Source organism: Suncus etruscus, chromosome 15 (genome assembly GCF_024139225.1).
Source record: "Suncus etruscus isolate mSunEtr1 chromosome 15, mSunEtr1.pri.cur, whole genome shotgun sequence".
Lineage (NCBI taxonomy): Eukaryota > Metazoa > Chordata > Mammalia > Eulipotyphla > Soricidae > Suncus > Suncus etruscus.
The window spans coordinates 12020018-12039685 of record NC_064862.1 but is presented as its reverse complement, the minus strand read 5'-3'; the positions used below and the strand labels follow the sequence as shown (position 1 = coordinate 12039685).

The 19668-nt window shown below is 35.2% G+C and overlaps 1 protein-coding gene across 2 annotated transcripts in view; it reads right to left on the bottom strand.

The window, feature by feature from the left end:
* AIG1 (androgen induced 1) overlaps positions 1 to 19668 on the bottom strand; it is a 299456-nt gene that overhangs the window by 200562 nt on the left and 79226 nt on the right. For both annotated transcript variants that reach the window (XM_049789376.1, XM_049789375.1), the window contains exon 3: positions 1235 to 1336. In XM_049789376.1, coding sequence (XP_049645333.1) covers positions 1235 to 1336 — 102 coding nt within the window. The remainder of the gene's footprint in view (positions 1 to 1234; positions 1337 to 19668) is intronic.

Below are 19668 nucleotides of genomic sequence, written 5' to 3'. Positions count from 1 at the left end.
AACTCAACACAGCAGAAGAAATTGGAAAAGAACCTTAAGACAAACGAACAGGCAATGGAAAAAGTACTCAAGGAATGCAAACAGATGAAAATAGAAGTCTTTGATAAACTCAACAGAAACAACATAAGGGTAGAATAACCTTTTCCAGGTCCTTTAGATTGTAAGATGAGAGTGAAAATACACATCTTATTTGTTTGAAACCAGAGGTGCCATGCTAATCCTTCATAGTGTGATTCTAAGATTACTTAAAGAAAATTTCAGTTCTTTGAGATGTGCCACTTTTGTTGAATTGGTTTAATAAATAATGTACCATAGCTCCTCAATATAGTCATGTCTGTTAGTATACAACTTATTTTCACAAAATACAAAAAATGAGAGCAGAAAGGAAGCTGTTATTTTGAACCTAAGACTTGTGATTTCTAGCTCTTCATTCCCCTATAATTTATGTGATGGGTTGCCCTTTTCACTAGGAGCACTCAATGACATTTTCTAAAAATTTCTGTAACAACAACAACAAAAAATGCAGGCTTCTTAGTTCATAACAAAAGATTGTTCAATTCCAGAAGTAGAAAGTGAAAGCAACACAACATTTCTCTGTAGAAATTATAATTTCAAATCTTGCAGTGTTTTACAAACAATCCAAATTATTTGAATAGAATTTGTGATGGCCACATCACAATTAAGCCAGCAAAAAATTATATTGAGGAAAAAAATTGTGCTCAAATACTGTCAATGGACAGCTTATGGCAAAACAGGTAACTATTACTTGGAATACCTCCAATGCCTTCTACTCCTCTATAGAGATATTTTCCAGGTAAAAATCCAACACAATTCCATTGATAGGAGTTGAAGAGGAGAAATAGAGAATTTAACATTCACGCAGAAGGGAAGTGATCTTTAGATTCTAATAGGAGTCAAGTCTCTGAATAGCATTGGAATAAAATATACTCCCAAAGTGCGTGGAATTATCTATTATGGATTCATCTACTTTAATTTGAATAGTGGCTCCTAAAAAATCACTTCGTATTTTTCTCTAGTTAAGTTTGTTCATTATAATATGGGGAGGGGGTAATTTTGGTCACATCTATCAGTGTTGAGAGGCTATTTCTGGGCTCAGAAGAGACCTTTTAGCTGCTATTTAGGTAGGGTCTGTGTTATTCCTAAAGTAGAACATAGTTTATTAGTAGATTTTTTCTTTCTTTCAATAAAAGTTCATTGGTCTTAGTTCACTCACCATTCCATGATTCAGCCATCCTGGGATAAAATTATCAAGCAACTTCGGATAAATCATCTCTCTGTCATACGCATAAATGGTCCAGAACACCGTTACAACAAACTGAAAAGGAAAAGAAATTTACTTTAAATTTACTTACTCTCCACACCGTGCAATTTGTTGGGTATCTTGTTAGAAAGAAAAAGAAAAAAAAGTACATAATTTGGCATATAAAATGGAAGTTAAGTCAACAAACAAACTAATGGCTAAGTATATTGCAAGTCAGCCCCTGAAGAGGTTGACTGATGGAAGGATGGAGAATGAGGTTTTTCCCTCCAGCTAGGAGCACGCATCTGCCACCCTGTTCAGCTGGCAATCCTCAGGTGAAGCGGCAGGTAAAAGGCTAGCTAGCACACTGTCAGGCTTGTGAAAATTCAGCTTTATTCGGAGGACAAGACTGAAACCCAAAGCCTCAGCATCAGTTCCAGCCAAAAGCCCCTCACCTTCCACAGACCCTTGTTTTAATCCCCCAAATCGGGTACCACCCAATGGTGGGATCAGATACCAACCAATGGTGGAAGCAGAATCAGGTACCACCTTAGGGTGGGGGCAGAATGCCAGGTCACACCCTAAGGTAGGGCACAATCACTGATCAGAGTAGGGTCAGTAACATAATAATCCAATAAAATGTTTACAAACACGGCAGCTAAGAAAACAATTCCAACTTCATCGTATTTACGATTAGAATTAGAATTTATGATTTATGGTTAGAATTCCTCTTTTCCCGGTTCTTCCAACTGTGTTCCCTCCAGCCTAGGGAACTGTTTGTGAGATAGAAGCAGCAGAGAATAGTTCTCCTTTCAGGGGTAATTGTGTTGGTTTAATTCCTCTCAAGGGAGTTTAGAAGTTCACTGGTGGTTTTTTTGGATCTCATTCCCTGCTTCACAAAGTTAGCACACATTTAAGAAACGAGTCTATGCCCCTTTTTGGTGAGCCAGTCATGTGGTTTAAATTACTCTTCACATTCTCAAATTTCTATTTCACCACTAACAGCATTAAAATCACTGCTATAAAATGTCCAGAAGTTACAATTCAAGCAAATGTATTCATTTAGATAGCCTTAGCAAGTGGCTTTAACTAAGCCACTTTTCATTTGTTCACTGAAGCAGAAGGTAAAGGAAAATTCGTAATCTTCTCAGAATAAATTTTAAGTTCATCTGTGATCCAAAGGTTTGTTTTTACCCACTTCCACATAATCATAGAAAGAGAAAAAAAAGCCAATTTATTATTTATTTTCTTCACACTAATAGTGAAAGAAGTTTAGACAAAATAAGAAATGAAAGGCCCAAGATTTCATCATAGAACTTAAAAGAAAAAGTGAATGAGGCTGAAGATAATCACTCAGTAGTGAGCACTTGATTTGCATATATGTCAAAAATTTACAGTCAGTAAGGAGGAATTGAGGGGTAAGAAAACAACACAGCTGTTAGGGCACTTGCCTTGCACACAGCCTACCTAGATTCTATTCTCAACATCCCATATGTTCCCCCAAGCCCACCATGATTAACTCCTGATCATAGCAACCAGCATAATCCCTGAGCATTGCTGGGTATGGTTCCAAAAGACAAACAAACAAAAAAAAAGAAACTGAGTTAGAGGAAGGGATTAAAATTTGAGTAAAGTTATATTTCCAAATAATAAATAATGAACAATAAAATGCAGCATCAATATAACATTTATCTTATTTCTAATATAATACAAGCTTCTACAATTTATTAACAAAAACAATAGTTTAATGTCACTTTGTATAAGAATCTAATGGGCATAATTTCGGGATATATTTTGAGTCAGTGTTTCTAAATTTTTCTATAGCAGTTATGACTTGGGTAATATTGAGCTTCTCTCCTTATATTCACAAAAAAATATCATCCTTAGAACCTGTAATAAACACTTATTTTATTTTGCGGTCACACCTAACAACCCTCAGGGATTAGTCCTGGCTCTGCTCTCAGAAATCGCCTCTGGCTGGCTCAGGAGACCATATGAAATGCAGAGAATGGAACTACCCTTGGTCCTGGGTGGGCTGCATGCAAGGCAAACGCCCTACTGCTGTTTTATCTCTCTGTCCCCACACCACCCCTGTAAGCAGCATTCTTTTGTTTTGTAAAATACACTGAAGGATAATGACAATAAACAACAGCAGATTATCCTCCTAGTTTAACTTCCTATTGGGGCTCCTAGCTATTTACTTTACTTTGGGGTAAACTATTTTTATTCAGTTGATAAATATACAAAATGAGAAAAAGGAAAGTTATTAGCTTGGAATTAGCTACCATTAAGATATCTCCAAGTGGGCCCGAGACATAGCACAGCGTTGTTTGCCTTGCAAGCAGCTGATCCAGGACCAAAGGTGGTTGGTTCGAATCCCAGTGTTCCATATGGTCCCCCCTGCCTGCCAGAGCTATTTCTGAGCAGACAGCCAGGAGTAACGCCTGAGCACCGCCTGATGTGGCCCAAAAACCAAAAAAACAAAAAACAAAAAAAAAAAGGTATCTCCAAGTATAATGAAAAATTTTGGGGTTATTCACAACTTTGGTTTATGTTTCTAGTTACATATTTTAAACATGCTAAATGATCAGTGTGACCCATTATCAAACATGGTACTTTGGAGCATGGTTCCATGCTTCTCAGCATCTGTTATCTTTCAAGAGTTATGTACAGAATACCATACCCTCTGATGACATACTTTGATCTTGTATTTAAAAATGATACTGGGGGCTGGAAAAAAATGATACTGAAGTCATCTGCATATACTTAGAAGTATAAAAAGTCCTGTTGGAGGTCTTATTCTAAGACTGCAGTCCCCTTCTCTTCCCATAGTGAGGTAATACCAACATCAAAGAGCTGGTCTAACTAGAGCCTACACTCCCCCAATGGGAAAGTATGTCCTTGAATTACCTTACCCGAAAAAGACATAAATACTCAAGTCTTTTTTCCATGTCTGATGCCAGAGGTTGACTGTACCATAATCATGTTTCCCATATTTTTTAAACTTAATTTTATTTTATTGAAACCACTGTGAATTACAAAGTCCTTCATAGTTGGGTTTCAGACTTACAATGAATTAGGGCCAATCCCACCACCAGTGTTGACCTCCCTCCATAATTTTCCCAGAGTGTATCCCAACCACCACCCTTTGACCCTCAGCCTGCCAATATAAAAGGCCCATTTACAGTTTAGATAGTTAAGAGTTTGGGTCTCTTAATTTCATTATTGTTGACGTTGACTATGGCTTGGATATTTAGTTCTGTCCTTTTTTTTTAATCTCCACCAATGCATCTGAGAGTGCTTGGCCTCTTGGCCCCCATTTTTCATATTTGTGTTTCTCCTCCTCGGCTCTGTTTCTTCCCTTCACCTTGTACTCTGGGGCCAAGTATGTTCTAGGTAATTACCATTTGGACCATTATATTTCTTCATGCAGTTATTCTAAATACCACATATAAGTGATATCATTCTGTACTTATCCTTCTTCTGGCTTACTTCGTTTGACATACGACCTTTCAGTTCCATCCATGTTGCTGCAAATTGCATGATTTCATCACTCCTTTCAGGTATGTTGTAATCCATTGTACATATGTACCGCTGCTTCATGATCCACTCATTTGTTATTAGACATCTACATTGATTCCAAGTCTTAGCTATTGTATGAGTGCTACAATGCCGAATGGTGTGCATACATCCTTTTGTATGAATGTTTTTCTGTCCTGGGAATAGATATCCAAAAGTGGGGTTTCTGGGTCATAAGGCAGGTCAATTTTCAGTTTACCAAGAACCCTCTATACTGATTTCCATAGAGGTTGGATTAGGCAGCATTCCCACTAGAAGTGGATGAGAGTTCTTTTCTCACCACACCCCTGTCAACAGAGATTGTTTCCATTATTTCTGATATGTGCCATCATCACTGGTGTCCTACAGTGATGTTTCATTGTTGTTTTGATTTTGATTTCCTTAATGATAAGTGATAATGAGCATTTTTTCATGTGACTGTTGGCCATCTATTGGTCTTCCTCAGAGAAAGGTCTATTCATTTTCTCTCCCCTTTTTTGAAACCCAACTATAAAGGACTTTGTATAGCAAAATGATTAAAATAAAATAAAATAATTTTTAATAAGCAGGCATATGGCATGACAGAGATTGAACCCAGGTCAACTGCATGCCAGGCAAATGCCCTACCAACTGTGCTATATTTTAGTCCCCTAAAATATATTTTTATATATTGACTATGTAGTGGTCCTCAAACTACAGCCTGCAGTCCACATACTATATTTATTCCCATTTTGTTTCTTCAATTCAAAGTAAAATATATGAAGTGTGCATAGAAATTTGTTCATAGTTTTTGTTTTTACTACAGTCTGGCTCTCTAACAATCTGAGGGACAATGAACTGGCCCCTTGTTTAAAACGTTTGAGGACCACTGCATAGTATGATTCTGTTCAAAACGAATGATTAGTTCATGAGTAACTCTAGTTTTTATATGTACATAATAAGTAAATTAGCTGTAGTTTTTCTTCCTTGGAGTTTGATAGACATTAGTTTTTTTTTTTCCTTTTCAATTAGGCCTTTCAACATAAAGCTGATTAGAAATGATATGAGAATTTTAGTTCATTGTTTTAATAGTTTAGTTTGATTTTATTATCAAGTTTTAGATGCCTTCAATTCAATGCAATTAAGACTTAAATTTATGTGCAGAATGAGTGGTATTATGCAATAAAGTTTTTCAGTTTAATTGATCATGAATTGTTCCTTCTTCATTCTGTTAAAATGAAGTATTATTTTTTTATTCATTTTGAATGTCCAATCAGCCTTCAATTCTTAGTGATTATGCATTATCATTTAAAATATTGTGAAATTTGAGTTGTTATTTTGTTAAGAAATTCTTCCATATTTATTAATAAAATATATTGATCAGTGTTTAGTTTTAATTCCCCACTTATTTTGTCATTTTATTCTAAGAGGATAATGCTGACATCACACAATAAATTGGGAAGTTCCCTCTATTTCCCAATGCCCTCTGCTCACAATTAGTATTAATTCTTTGTGATCCATTTGATAAATGTATCTGGTGAAACAAATTTAACTTTTAAATAGTCTTTTGAGAAGAATTAATTGTGAATTTGATTTCATTAGTAAATATAAGATTATCAGGGTCTTTAATTTTATTCATTTTTTAGTTTGGGGGTCAGGGACTATTCCAAATATTGGGCTTGATAGCAGAATTGAGTCTAGCTCTCCCATATACAAATGTATATAAATTTCAGTACATTGAGTTATATATTCAAGTCAAGACTAATCTTTTCCTAAATTTGTTTAGTTTTTTGACATTTTGAGTGGAAATGTTCATGATTTTGTGTTTGTTTGTTTTTTGATGGTGTGGTGGACTATTCTCAGCAATATTCAAGGGCTACTTTAACTCAATACTTAGAGATTGTTTCCTAGTGGTGCCCTTTGCATCAATGCATGTGCTCCAGTCTAGTAAGCTAATCTCCAACACATTTAATTTTTTAATTTATAGCTTTGTCTTACTGTTTCATTATCAATATTAGCAAATCATACATACATATAAGGTACTTTATTCAGGAGAGACAGTTGTAAATCTTTGATATTTGAGGGAATTAGATGGGTTACTAAAATTGAATTAAGCTTATTGGGAGCCTGAGCAATAGTACAGTGGATAGAACATTTGGCTTGCATGTGCCCAACTGGGACTGGATGTGGCCAAAACCCCAAAACTATTGTTTTAAGTGTCAATTACTTTTCTTTCTATAATTTATTTTTGAATGTATCTATTTTTTAAATTTAATTTTTTATTTTAAAGCACCATAATTTAAAAAGTTATTTATATTTGAATATTAGACATACAATGTTCCAGCACCAATCCTGTCACCAGTGTCAACTTCCCTTAACCAATATTTCCAGCTTCTTGCCAAGCCTATCCTATAGTCTGGCACCATGGCTGATCAAGACATCCCCATTCAAACCACTGCATTACCTTACTCAGTTATTCAAAATACCACATCAAAGTGTTATCATCCTGTGTTCATCATTCTTTTGGCTTATTTCAGTTCGAGTTCCATCAGTAAATTATATGCTTTCATTAATTCTTACAGCTTTGTAGTAACTCATTGTGTACATAAACACATGATCCACTTATCTCCCATTACATATATAGTTGATTCTAAATTTTAGTTATTGTACTGCATGTTACAATGACTAATGTGCATTTCTTTTTCAATTAATCTTTTCCTGTTCTGGTGATAGATACCAAGCAGTGGACTTACTTGGTAATATGACAGCTCAATTTTAAGTTCTGAGAACACTCCATACTCTTATTTTTGATATTTGCCATAATGACTGGTATAAGATGATTTCTCATTGTCATCTTAATTTTTTTCCCCTAATATTAAGTGATGTTGAGCATTTTTCATTGGTCTATTGGCCATCCATTTGTCTTTCTTGGAGAAGTGTCTGTTCATTTCCTCTACCCATTATTAATGAGGTTTTAGATTTTTGTTGTTACTGTTGATCTTTTGAGTATTTTATGCATACTGGATATCTGTGTTGAGTGCAAATATTTTCTCCCACTCACATATCTTTTTTGTTTTATCCCATGTTTCTTTTGCCAGACAGAAAAATTTCAGTTTAATGTAGTTCCATTTATTTTGATGTAGTCCCATCCTGTAGCCTATGCAATGGCATTATATAACTGATTACTCCTTGGAAGTCTAAGACTTGGAGAATTCTGCATATATTTATTTCAATCTACATTATAGATTTAGGTATGGCCTCAAGGTCTTTGGTCCACTTTTAGTTGCCTATTGTGTAAGGTTTGAGATATGGATCCAGTTTTAATTTTTTACACAGTTCTCCAATCCTCATACCATTTTTTTTTTTTTTGGTTTTTGGGTCACACCCGGCCTTGCTCAGGGGTTACTCCTGGCTGTCTGCTCAGAAATAGCTCCTGGCAGGCACGGGGGACCATATGGGACACCGGGATTCGAACCAACCACCTTTGGTCCTGGATCGGCTGCTTGCAAGGCAAACGCCGCTGTGCTATCTCTCCAGACCCCATTTTTAAAGAGGCTATCTTTATTCCATTTCATGCTCTCAGCTCTTCTGTCAAAAATAGCTGACTATATTATGGTGATTTATTTGTAGATATTCTATTCTGACATATTGGTCATTCTGACTTCACACTATTTTGATCACTATGGCTTCATAGTATAGCTTCAAGTTAGGCAATGAGATGCCTCCTAGTTTTTCTTATTTGGTATGGTTTTGGCTATGTAGGGTCTTTTATGATTTCATCAAGTTTTATCACTGATTGTTCAAAGTCCATGAATGTTTTCTGAATTTGGATAAGGATTGTATAAGAATCTATAAAGTTTAGAAAGTATGGTCATTTTGACAAAATTCAAGTTAGGCAATGAGATGCCTCCTAGTTTTTCTTATTTGGTATGGTTTTGGCTATGTAGGGTCTTTTATGATTTCATCAAGTTTTATCACTGATTGTTCAAAGTCCATGAATGTTTTCTGAATTTGGATAAGGATTGTATAAGAATCTATAAAGTTTAGAAAGTATGGTCATTTTGACAAAATTCTCCTAATCCAGAAGCATGGAATGTTTTTCTCATTTCCTAAGGTCTTCTTCAATATTTTTCTTTAGTGTTTTGACTTTTTTGTGGTATAGGTTTACCATCTCTTTTACTAGGCGACCATAATTCCTTGGTACTTGATGCATGCAGGCACTGTTTTAAATAGGAACTCTTTCTCCTCTGATTATTTGTATATAAAAATACAACTGATTTTTGTGTAATGACTTTGTAGTCATCCACTTTGCTGTATTAGTTTATTGTTTCTAGCAGGATAATTTTTGTGTGTGAACACTTTATATGGCCTTCTATTTATATTTTAATGTCATTTTCTTTTTTTTTCTTTTTTCTTTTTGGTTTTTCGGGTCACACCCGTTTGATGCTCAGGGGTCACTCCTGGCTAAGCGCTCAGAAGTTACTCCTGGCTTGGGGACCATATGGGACACCGGGGGATCGAACCGCAGTCCTTCCTTGGCCAGCGCTTGCAAGGCAGACACCTTACCTCTAGCGCCACCTCGCCGCCTCCTTAATGTCATTTTCAAGTAGTGATCATTTCCTATTTGAACCAGCTTGTTGTTGTTATTTGCCAGATTGCTATAGCCAGGACTTTTAATACTATGTTGAATGTGGATACAGTGGACATTTGTGCCCATGCAGAATCACAGTGGGATGCTTTCAGTTTTATACCATTAAGAATAATATTATCTATGGGCTTTTTATAGAACGCTGTTACTGTCTTGAGAAAGATTATTTCCACTTTTACTTTACTGAGAATTTTTATCGTGATCTGGAGTTGAATCACTTGTCAAAGCTTTCTATGCATAGATTGAAATGATCATATGTGCTTTATCTTTCCTTTTATTGTTGTTATATATCATATTAATTGATTTACATATATCAAATCACCCTTGCATGAATCCCACGTAATAATGGTGTATTATTTGTTTAATATACTGTTGTTTTTGTTTTGCAAGGATTTTGTTGATAATTTTTTGCATTGGTGTTTATCAAACAAATTGGTCTGAAAACTTTTTTCAGTAATTGTCAACTTTAGGTATCATTGTAATGTATGACATTACATACAATAATGTATTGTAATGTATGTAATGTATGATAGTCCCAATAATCCAGGTATCACCTTCATAGAAGGTGTTAGAAAGGACTGCTTCATTGATATTTTGGAGAACTGTTTCTTTGATATTTTGGAGGAGCTGAAGGATCAGTGGCAGTAAGTTTTCTCTGGAGAGTTAATAAAACTCACCCATAAACCATTGTGGACCAGGATTTTTATTCTGGAAACTCTAAATTACTGTTTCAATTTCCAATTGAATATTGCATTCAATTTCAATTGCATATTCATACTTTCTACTTCTTCCTAAGTCAGTTTTGGGAGATTATGTTTATAGTAAATATTTTCATTTTTTCCTAGGCTCTCTAGCTTAACAAAGAAAATTTATTCATAGTAAGTTTTGATTATGTCTTGGATTTCAGAAGATTCTATTGAAATTTTCCCCTTTCATTTCTGATACCATATATTTGTGCATTTACTAATGCATCTTCCTAATTGGCTGTTGTTTATTAGTTCTTTTGAATAACCAGCTATTAATTTAAATGTTTTTTGATTTGATCTTGTTTTCTATATCATTGATCTTAGATCTGGTTTTTATTATTTCTTTTCTTCTACTACTATTTGGATTCATTTGTTCTTAGCTCTTCAAATATTTAAAGTTGTGTTTAGGTTACTGATTTAATTTTCTTCTTTCTTTATGTAGATCTATATTACTATGATTACCCCCCCAACACACACATACACATACACACACACACACACACACACAATTTTTGCTTTGTTCCAAGATTTTGGTAACTTGTTTCTCCATTATCATTAGTCTCAAGAAATATTTTTCTTGATTTCATTCTTGATTTTCCCTTGATTTCCTCATTGATATATCTCTTAATAAGCAGCATGGTGTTCAGTCTCCAGATGTTAAGAGTTTCTCCCACATATTCTTTTTTATGCTTATTTTCTATTTCTTTGGCATTGTGGTCTGATATGATGTCTGGTATGATTCTTATGTTTGTGCATTTATGTAAGTTAGACTATGTCCTAAAATTTAATCTATCCTGGAGAATGTTTCATGGCACTAGAGAATAATGTGTATTTTACATTTTGAGGATAGAAAGTTGTGTATAAATCCATTAGACCAAGATCTTCTTTATCCACATTAATACTCTTATGTCTTAACTGATGTTCTTTCTAGTAATCTATCCAATGGTGTGAAATCTCCAACTACTATTATGTTTCAATCCATGTGTTTCACTAGTTTTGTGAGCAAAAGCCTTACAGACTGCTAACCCAACATCTGGTGCACATATGTTGATTAGAATTAGTATTTCTTGATCTATTGTTCCTTTAATCAGTTAAAGTAGTGTCCATTCCTCTCTTTAATTACTTTCTTTAGATTGAATGTAATTTCTTCTGGTATAATTATGATAATCCCAATATTTTCCCCATTAGCTTGTATAACTCTTTTTCTTCACTTTACTCTGAATCTGTCGCAATACTGTGGTTTTAGATGTGTTTTCTTTATGCAGAATAATTAATGGATTTTTGTTTTTTCATCCATCTCACCAATCTGTGCCTATGGATAGGAGAGTTTAGTTCATTGACATTCAGGAATACTATTTAAATAAAGGGTTCTGCATGCATTTTACTGGATAAGGTTTTTGCTTCTCCAATTGGCTACTTGTTTTATGTAAGTAGTGTTTCAGTAAATCATTTAGAACCAGTTTAGTTATCACAAATGTTGCCAGCTCTTGTTTGTCTGAGAATGTTTTTATTTCTCCCTCTCACCTAAATGAGGGCTTGGAGGGCACTGGACACTAGGTTTAAAGCTTCTTTCATTCAGTAATTTCAATATCTCATTCCATTCTTTTCTCATAGGGCAGATTTATTGTGATTCTTTTGTTATTTTCCTTATATTTAACGTTTTCTTCCCTTTTGATACTTTAAAAGATTCACATGTATCATTAAAATTTACCATCTTGATAACTATATATCTTTGTGCTGTTCTGTTTGAGTCCACTTCCTTTGGTTCTTTTGGCCTCTTGTTTTTCACCTTCAACCTTTTTCTCATCTCTGGTATTTCTATTATTCGAAGATTATTCTTATCTTTATTCATTAAGTACCTTACATTTTCTTCCATCCTTTTACTTATCATTTTTAAATAAATTTTAACTGATTATGAGAAACAGTTACATTATTCATGATTGAGTTCCAGTAATACAATGTCCTCATTATTTTTCTTTTTTCTTTTCAAATGATCGATGTTGTCTTGTAGCTTCTTTTCAAGTTCATCTATACAATTCTTCTGGTGATATTATTATACCATGGTTTGCTAATAATACCAGGTGTTCTTTAACTCCTTCGATTCCATTTGTATGGAATATCTCATTCTTTAAAATTTTTTCTTTGGCTTTTGAATTTCTTATCTAGTGATAATTTCACTGTCATGTGCTTATTTAATGTCTGTTCCCATTGCAGTGAGTGTTGATTTTCAGTCCTCAACAAACAGAAGCAAGTATTTTGATAGCTATGAAGATTTGACTAGGTTTCTGTCCCTATATTCAACTGCAGTTAATTCTTTAGTTTCTCCATTGTTTTGTGAGAATTGTAGGCTTTAATGTAGAGACTTAGATTTGCAGTTACTTGAGAACTGAACTGTTGAATTATTTATGGTATGAGGGTGATGTTAGCTTCATGAAAACTATTTGGGAGTGTTCATGATTCTTCAATTTTATAAAAGAGCCTGAAAAGTTCCTCTACAAAGGAACCCATCTGGGACTGGGCTTTTGTTTGGGGGAAGACTGTTGATTATGAAACTTTAATTTCCTCAGTAGTGATGGGTTTGTTTATATATGCTAGATCATCCTGGTTTAACCATGGAAGATTATAAGAGTCCAAGAATTTATCCATTACTTCCAGGTCCTTATGTTTCATGGCATAGAGTTTCTCAAAGTAGTCTCTGATTATCATGTTGATCTCTGCAGTATCTGTAGTGATCTCCCCCTTTTCATTTCTAATCCAATTTATTAAGTTTCTCTCTCTCCAATTCTTTGTGAGTTCTGCTAGTGGCTTACCAATCTTGTTTATTTTTTCAAAGAACCAATTTTTGCTTTTGTTGATATTTGGAATTTTTTTATTTCCACTTCATTGATTTCTGCTTTAAGCTTTGTTATTTCCTTCTGCTGCCTATTTGTAGCTCCTTTTGTTGATCATTTTCTAATTTTATAAGCTGTGTCATTAAGCTTTTTATGTAGTTCCCTTTTCCTTTCTGATGTGTGCTTGCAATGCTATAAATTTTCATCTGAGTACTGCTTTAGCTATGTCCCATAAATTCTGATAATTTGTGTCTTCATTGCCATTGCTTCCAGGAATATTTTTATTTCCTTTTTTATTTCATCTCTGACCCACTGGTTGTTCAGCAGTGTGCTGTTTAATTTCTAGATATTAAAGGTTTTCTTCCGTGTTTCTTCTCATTTCTGTGCCTGAGAAGGAGTATATATATCTGAGAAGATAGTCTGTAAAATTTATATCCTCTTGACTTTTGGGAGTTATGTTTTATGCAAAGGCATGTGGTCTGACCTGGAGAATGACTCATGTGCATTGGAGAAGAATGTGTATCCAATATTGGGTGTATATATATATATATATATATAATATATATATAATATATATATATATGGAGTGCTATGTATATATATACATATATATATACATAGCACTCCATCCCCAAAATTGGATATATATATATATATTATGTCACTTTTTTCATTTCATTTTTTAGAGTTAGTTTATTTTTGTTGGTTTTTAGCCTGGTTGACCTAGCAAGGGGTGACAGGGCAGTGTTGAAATCTCCCACTATTATTGTGTTGCTATTAATATCTTCTTTCTGATTTGTCAACAATTTTTCAACAATAAATATTTTGCTGGTCCCTCATTGGTGCAAATATGTTTAGGAGAGTGATTTCTTCCTGCTGTACATATACTTTGATTAGTAAAAAATGACCAGCTTTGTCCCTTATAACATTTCTGAGTCTAATGTTTGTGTTTTATGATATTAACATGGCCACTCGAGCTTTTTCTTTAAGGGAGTTGTTTGCTTGGATGATTTTCCTCCAGCCTCTGATTTTGAGTCTATGTTTGTTCTGACTATTCAGATGCATTTTTTGTAGGCAGCAAAGGTTGGATTTAGCTATTTGATCCATTTTGCCACTTTGTGTCTCTTAACAGGTACATTTAGTTCATTAACTTTGAAAGAAATAATTGTCCTGGGATTTAGTATCATCTTTGTGTTTAAGTTTGGTGTGTCTGTTGGTCTGTCTTGTCTTAAAGTAGACCTTTCCATTTTTCTTTAAGGCTCGTTTTGAGTCTATAAAGTTTCTGAGCTGTTGTTTATCTGTGAAGATATCTCTCCTTCCTTCAAACCTGAAAGTGAGTATAGCTGGGTAAAGTACTCTAGACTGGTGAAGCATTCATTTCATTGAGTTTTGTCACTATATCCCACCACTGCCTTCTGGCCTTGAGAGTTTCTTGTGACAGGTCTGCTGTAAATCGTAAGGATGATCCTTTGAATGTAATTGCCCTTTTTGATCTTGCTGCTTTCAGTATTGTATCCCTATCTGTGGGATTCGTCATTGTGACTAGGATGTGTTTTGAGGTGCTTTTCTTTAGGTCTCTTAGATGTAATTCTTCGGGCATGCAGGATTTGGTTGCATGCAGTCTTTAGCTCTGGAAGTTTCTCTGTAATGATGTCCTGGACTGTTCATCTTCCTGGAGATTTTCTTCCTGTGTCTCTGGGACTCCATGATTCTTATGTTGTTTTTGTTGAATTTATCAAGGATTTCTATTTTCATCTGTTCACTTTCTTTGAGTATTTTTTCTATTATCTGATCATTGCCTTAAGGTTCTTTTCTAGTCTCTTCTGCTGTATGAAGTTGCTCTATATCTCATCTTCCAGCTTGCTGATTCTATCCTCAGTTGCTGTTACTTTGTTGGAGAGGCTTTCCAGTGAGTTTTTCATTTCATCTACTGAGTTTTTCAGTCCTTTTATTTCAGTTTGGAGTTTTCTGATTCCTATCTTTGTGGTTTGTTTAGCTCAATCTATGTTTGTTTTGGGGTTTTTTTTTTCTTTGAACATCCATCATATTTCTACTCTAAACTCCTTATCTGAGAGGCAAACTAGGTATTTGGTACTTTTCAGGTTATCAGAGCTGCCATCTTCATTCTCTATGCATGCTATTGTCCTGTGTTGTTTCCCCCATTAACATGCTTGTAGTGTGGTTTTTATTGTGTATTGTGGTAGGGTGCATGGGCTAGAAGATGTGCATAGCCGTGAAGCAAAACAGAACTTCTCCCTGCATGGGCATTTTCAGCTTCCCTTGCTTACACAGCTTCAGCAAGTGTTTCTGTGAGGGGGGATAGTCTTAAACCCACAGCAATGGTCTGCTGCAGCCCCTTGGAATGGTGGTAGCAATTACTGCTTTTTCAATGACCCTGCTTCATCACTTATCTATGACTCTGTGGAGACACCAAACTCACCAAATGAATATTTGGGCTGGCATGACATCATTTGAACTTTGGTGGAGTGAATGTGGGAAACTTCCTCTGCCTTTTTTTTTTTATTATTATTTCCAGAAGCCCTGGCAGGCAAAACCATGTCCCACAAAAGCTACCGTATCAGCAATAGTGCTTAGAATTCCTGGACTGTTTGGTTACATTTGTGATAATGCAAACTTGACATTTTTGTTTAATAATGGTATCCCCGGGGCCGGTGAGGTGGCGCTAGAGGTAAAGTGTCTGCCTTGCAAGTGCTAGCCAAGGAAGGACTGCGGTTCGATCTCCCGGCATCCCATATGGTCCCCCCAAGCCAGGGGCAATTTCTGAGCGCTTAGCCAGGAATAACCCCTGAGCATCAAATGGGTGTGGCCTGAAAAACCAAAAAAACAAAACAAAACAAAACAAAACAATAATGGTATCCCCATATGAACACATCAATTTAAATTTAAATCTGAAAAAACCTATGTGCAGAAACAAAATAACAGAATAATCAATTATTAAAAAGAACATACTAAACCTTCTAACAATGACTTAATGGCATAATCGTGAGATAACAATAATATTCACAAAATTTTTGTTGCAATATTTTCCTTTTTTATTATTTTTGTTAATAATATTAAATATTATGGTCAACTATGTCAACTCTGTGATACATGGTCTTTAAAAAGTAATATATGTATGTATTTATATATATTATATATTGCACTTAATAAGCTTCTTAACTCAATATAGATTCATTTGTTTATCTTTGATTTTACTTGTTTGGTCAGTGAGTTTTCATCCTTGAAGATGCCTTTAGCTTCAATGCCAAGGAATTCTTTTGTTTTATTTTCTGTCATTTATAGATCCAGGTATGATATCAAGATATTTAATAATTTTTTATTTTACTTTTCCACATGACATTGGAAAGAGTTCTTTCTCTCCTTTTTGGATGTAGCTGATATTCTTAATAGTGTGGTATTCCACAACCCCAAATAAATTGAACTCACTACCAGAGCAAAGACACAGATAAAAATCACAAATATGTTTTCCTGGGCAGGTTAATATTAATACTAATATTAGTATTTAAATATTCTAATTTTTGTTTTGTTTTGGGGTCACACCCAGCATTTCTCAGAGTTCCTCCTGGCTCTATGCTCAGAAATAACTTCTGGGTCCTTCCACTGTAACTTTACCTTGTCCTCTTTCTTTGCATCATTGTTCACATAAATAAAATAAAAACAATTAAAATATGAAAAAAAAAATAGCTTCTGGAAGGATTGGGGACCATATGGATTGAACTCAGGTTTCCGGAAATCAAACCCAGGTTCGCCATGTGCAAGGCAAAAGCCGTACCCAGTGTGCTATTGCTTCAGTCCCTAAACACTTTATTTTTTATTTATTTTTTATTTTTTTGGCTTTTGGGTCACACCCGGCGGTGCTCAGGGGTTACTCCTGGCTGTCTGCTCAGAAGTAGCACTGGCAGGCACGGGGGACCATATGGGGCACCGGGATTTGCACCAACCACCTCTGGTCCTGGATCGGCTGCTTGCAAGGCAAACGCCACTGTGCTATCTCTCTGGGCCCTAAACACTTTACTTTTGTGAACGAATTTCTTCTCTAGCCAGGCTAGTCATTTTTCAGAATACACCACTATTTCTCATTACTCTCTTCCAGGCCCAACATAATGCATTTGAACATAACGTGGAATGGGTAGAGCCACTTTCCAGTCCATCAATTTTCCCAGTAAATCATATTAATTTGTAATATCCATTATTCCTAAAATTTTGATTTTTCAGTACACCGCTACTCAATGAGACAGTTTTGGAACTCACAGAACTTTGAGAAATGAGCTTAAAAGAAAACTAGATTCACATGATGTCTCTTTTTATAAGGAATCTCAAATAGCAAGTCCTGTCTCTCACAGGAGATCAACATAAGCTAAATCTAAGCTGGTTCATTTCACTTCTAAACTTAGAGCTTTACTTACTCATCAGTGGGAAATTCAATGAAATTTCTTAAATCAGGTTAAAATACAAAGGTGATATTTTATAAACAGAAATTTGTTAAGATGGAGAATAAAACTGTCACTTATACATTGGTTTATAAAGATCAGTTCTCATGATTCTCAATATTCATCATTGAAGGAGGGCAAAGATATATATGTATATATACATATATAAAATCTTCAGTTTCAAAAATGACATTTCATATTTATGTTTTGCCAAATTCTGTTTGGAAAAGTGGGAAGCTCATCCAATATTTCTCAGTAGTTACTCCTGGCTCAGTCCTCAGGGGTTTGCTCCTGGTAGAGTTTAGGTGGTCCAAATGAGATTGGGAATGAAACCTAGGATTTCAGCATGCAAAGCATGTGCTCAAACCTTCATGTGACCATATCTTTCTGGTCTACAAAAATTTTTATTTACTTAATTTAAAAATGCATCACATTGTTGATATAGTTGGCCATAATACATTTGTTTTTAGATAAATGAGAGCAAAATTATTTAAAACAAAGTAAAAAAAAAAGAAAAAGAAAGAAAAAAAGGTACAGCAACAAGCAAATTTTAAAAATTATTGTATCTCCGGGGGCTGGAGAGATAGCATGGAGGTAGGGCGTTTGTCTTGCATGCAGAAGAACAGTGGTTCGAATCTCAGCATCCCATATGGTTCCCCGAAGCCTGCCAGGAGCTTTTCTGAGCATAGAACCAGGAGTATCCCCTGAGCACTACCGGTGTGATCCAAAAACAAAAACAAAATTATTGTATATCGAATGAGGTAATTGGCAAAAGATTGGCAGAAGATTTAGTAAGACTTTTTGCTAGATGACCATTCTATTGAGTGACTTTAGTTATACATGGGCATCTAAAACGGTGTATTTCTATGGGGGTGACAGTATTCAACAAAAATGCATTTGTGACTGTGCAGTCCAGGAATTCCAAGCACTATTACTAATATTGAGGCTTTTGTGAGACTTCTCAGCTGCCAAGTCTCCCAGAAGTAAAGAATGCTGAGAGGGGGAAGGTGCTCACACTCACTCCAAAAAAAGTCCCAGTGATAATTAGCACAAATACCGACATACCTGGAGTTTGGTCTGACTGTTTTTTCTGCAGAGAATTATAGAGGAGTGGTGAAGCATGGCCCTAGGCAAAGTGACAATTATGGATTATGAATGCAGCGGGCATAGGGTCTTGGCCCACCTGTTCCTTCCAAGATTGCTAGCTTTCAATTGCATGGCTGGTGTATCATGATTTTTAGTGGCTTGATTTATATCTCTTTCTAGAACAGAGTCTATGGAGCTAGCCCAGTGCAGATATGGAAAATGCATTTTTGTGAAACAGTTTTAATTGCATTACTCCCTTGCTATTTTGCTTATTTCCCTTTTTCTTTTCTTTCTTTTTTTTATTTTTTTTTATTTGGAGGCCACACCCAGTGATGCTCAGGAGTTACTCCTGGCTATGTGCTCAGAAATCGCTCCTGGCTTGGGGACTCATATGGGATGCCAAGGGATTAAACCGTGGTCCATCGTACTAGCGCTGGCAAGACACCTTCCAGCTCTGTGTCACCGCTCTGGCCCCAGTTTACCTTTTTCATGCCAACTTTCCCATCAATAAATCATGCTTTCTACAGGTTAGTTGACCTCGTTTCTGACAACCCCTGTGCAAGAAGCAAATGTTCCATTTGTTACAAGCCCCTTGTCTTCCCACTTTTCAGATCTCGGAGATCCTAAGCACTAGGTGGTTTGAATCAGCAGTTCCATTTCCCTGAGCCATACCATCAAATTCTGAAATGCATAGCAAAGCATAAGGTTCTCTGAAATGTTACAGCATCTTTTGTTTCAGAACACAATTGGTTTGCAGTATTCATTCCTAGAAGAATGACATAGAATTCCCCTACTTGTAATTATGTGGCCATTGGTAACATATTTCCATGGTAAGCATTCTGTTCTAATTACTTAAAACCAGACTTTCCGTTTAGAGTGACTAAAACACAATTTGATGTTGTCTCTTTTCCATGGATTGCAAGTAATATCTTTTTGGATAGAATGTATCATTTTTCCAAATTTATCTATATTTAAGAAGTTACTATTTCTTTAAAAAATAATGTGAAAATGAAAATCCAACTCTTTCAAGTATACTTTGTATATTTTGGTGCCTGCCCTTCTTTCCATCTTTTTTTTTTTTTTTTTTGTGCCATATTCTCACTTGTTC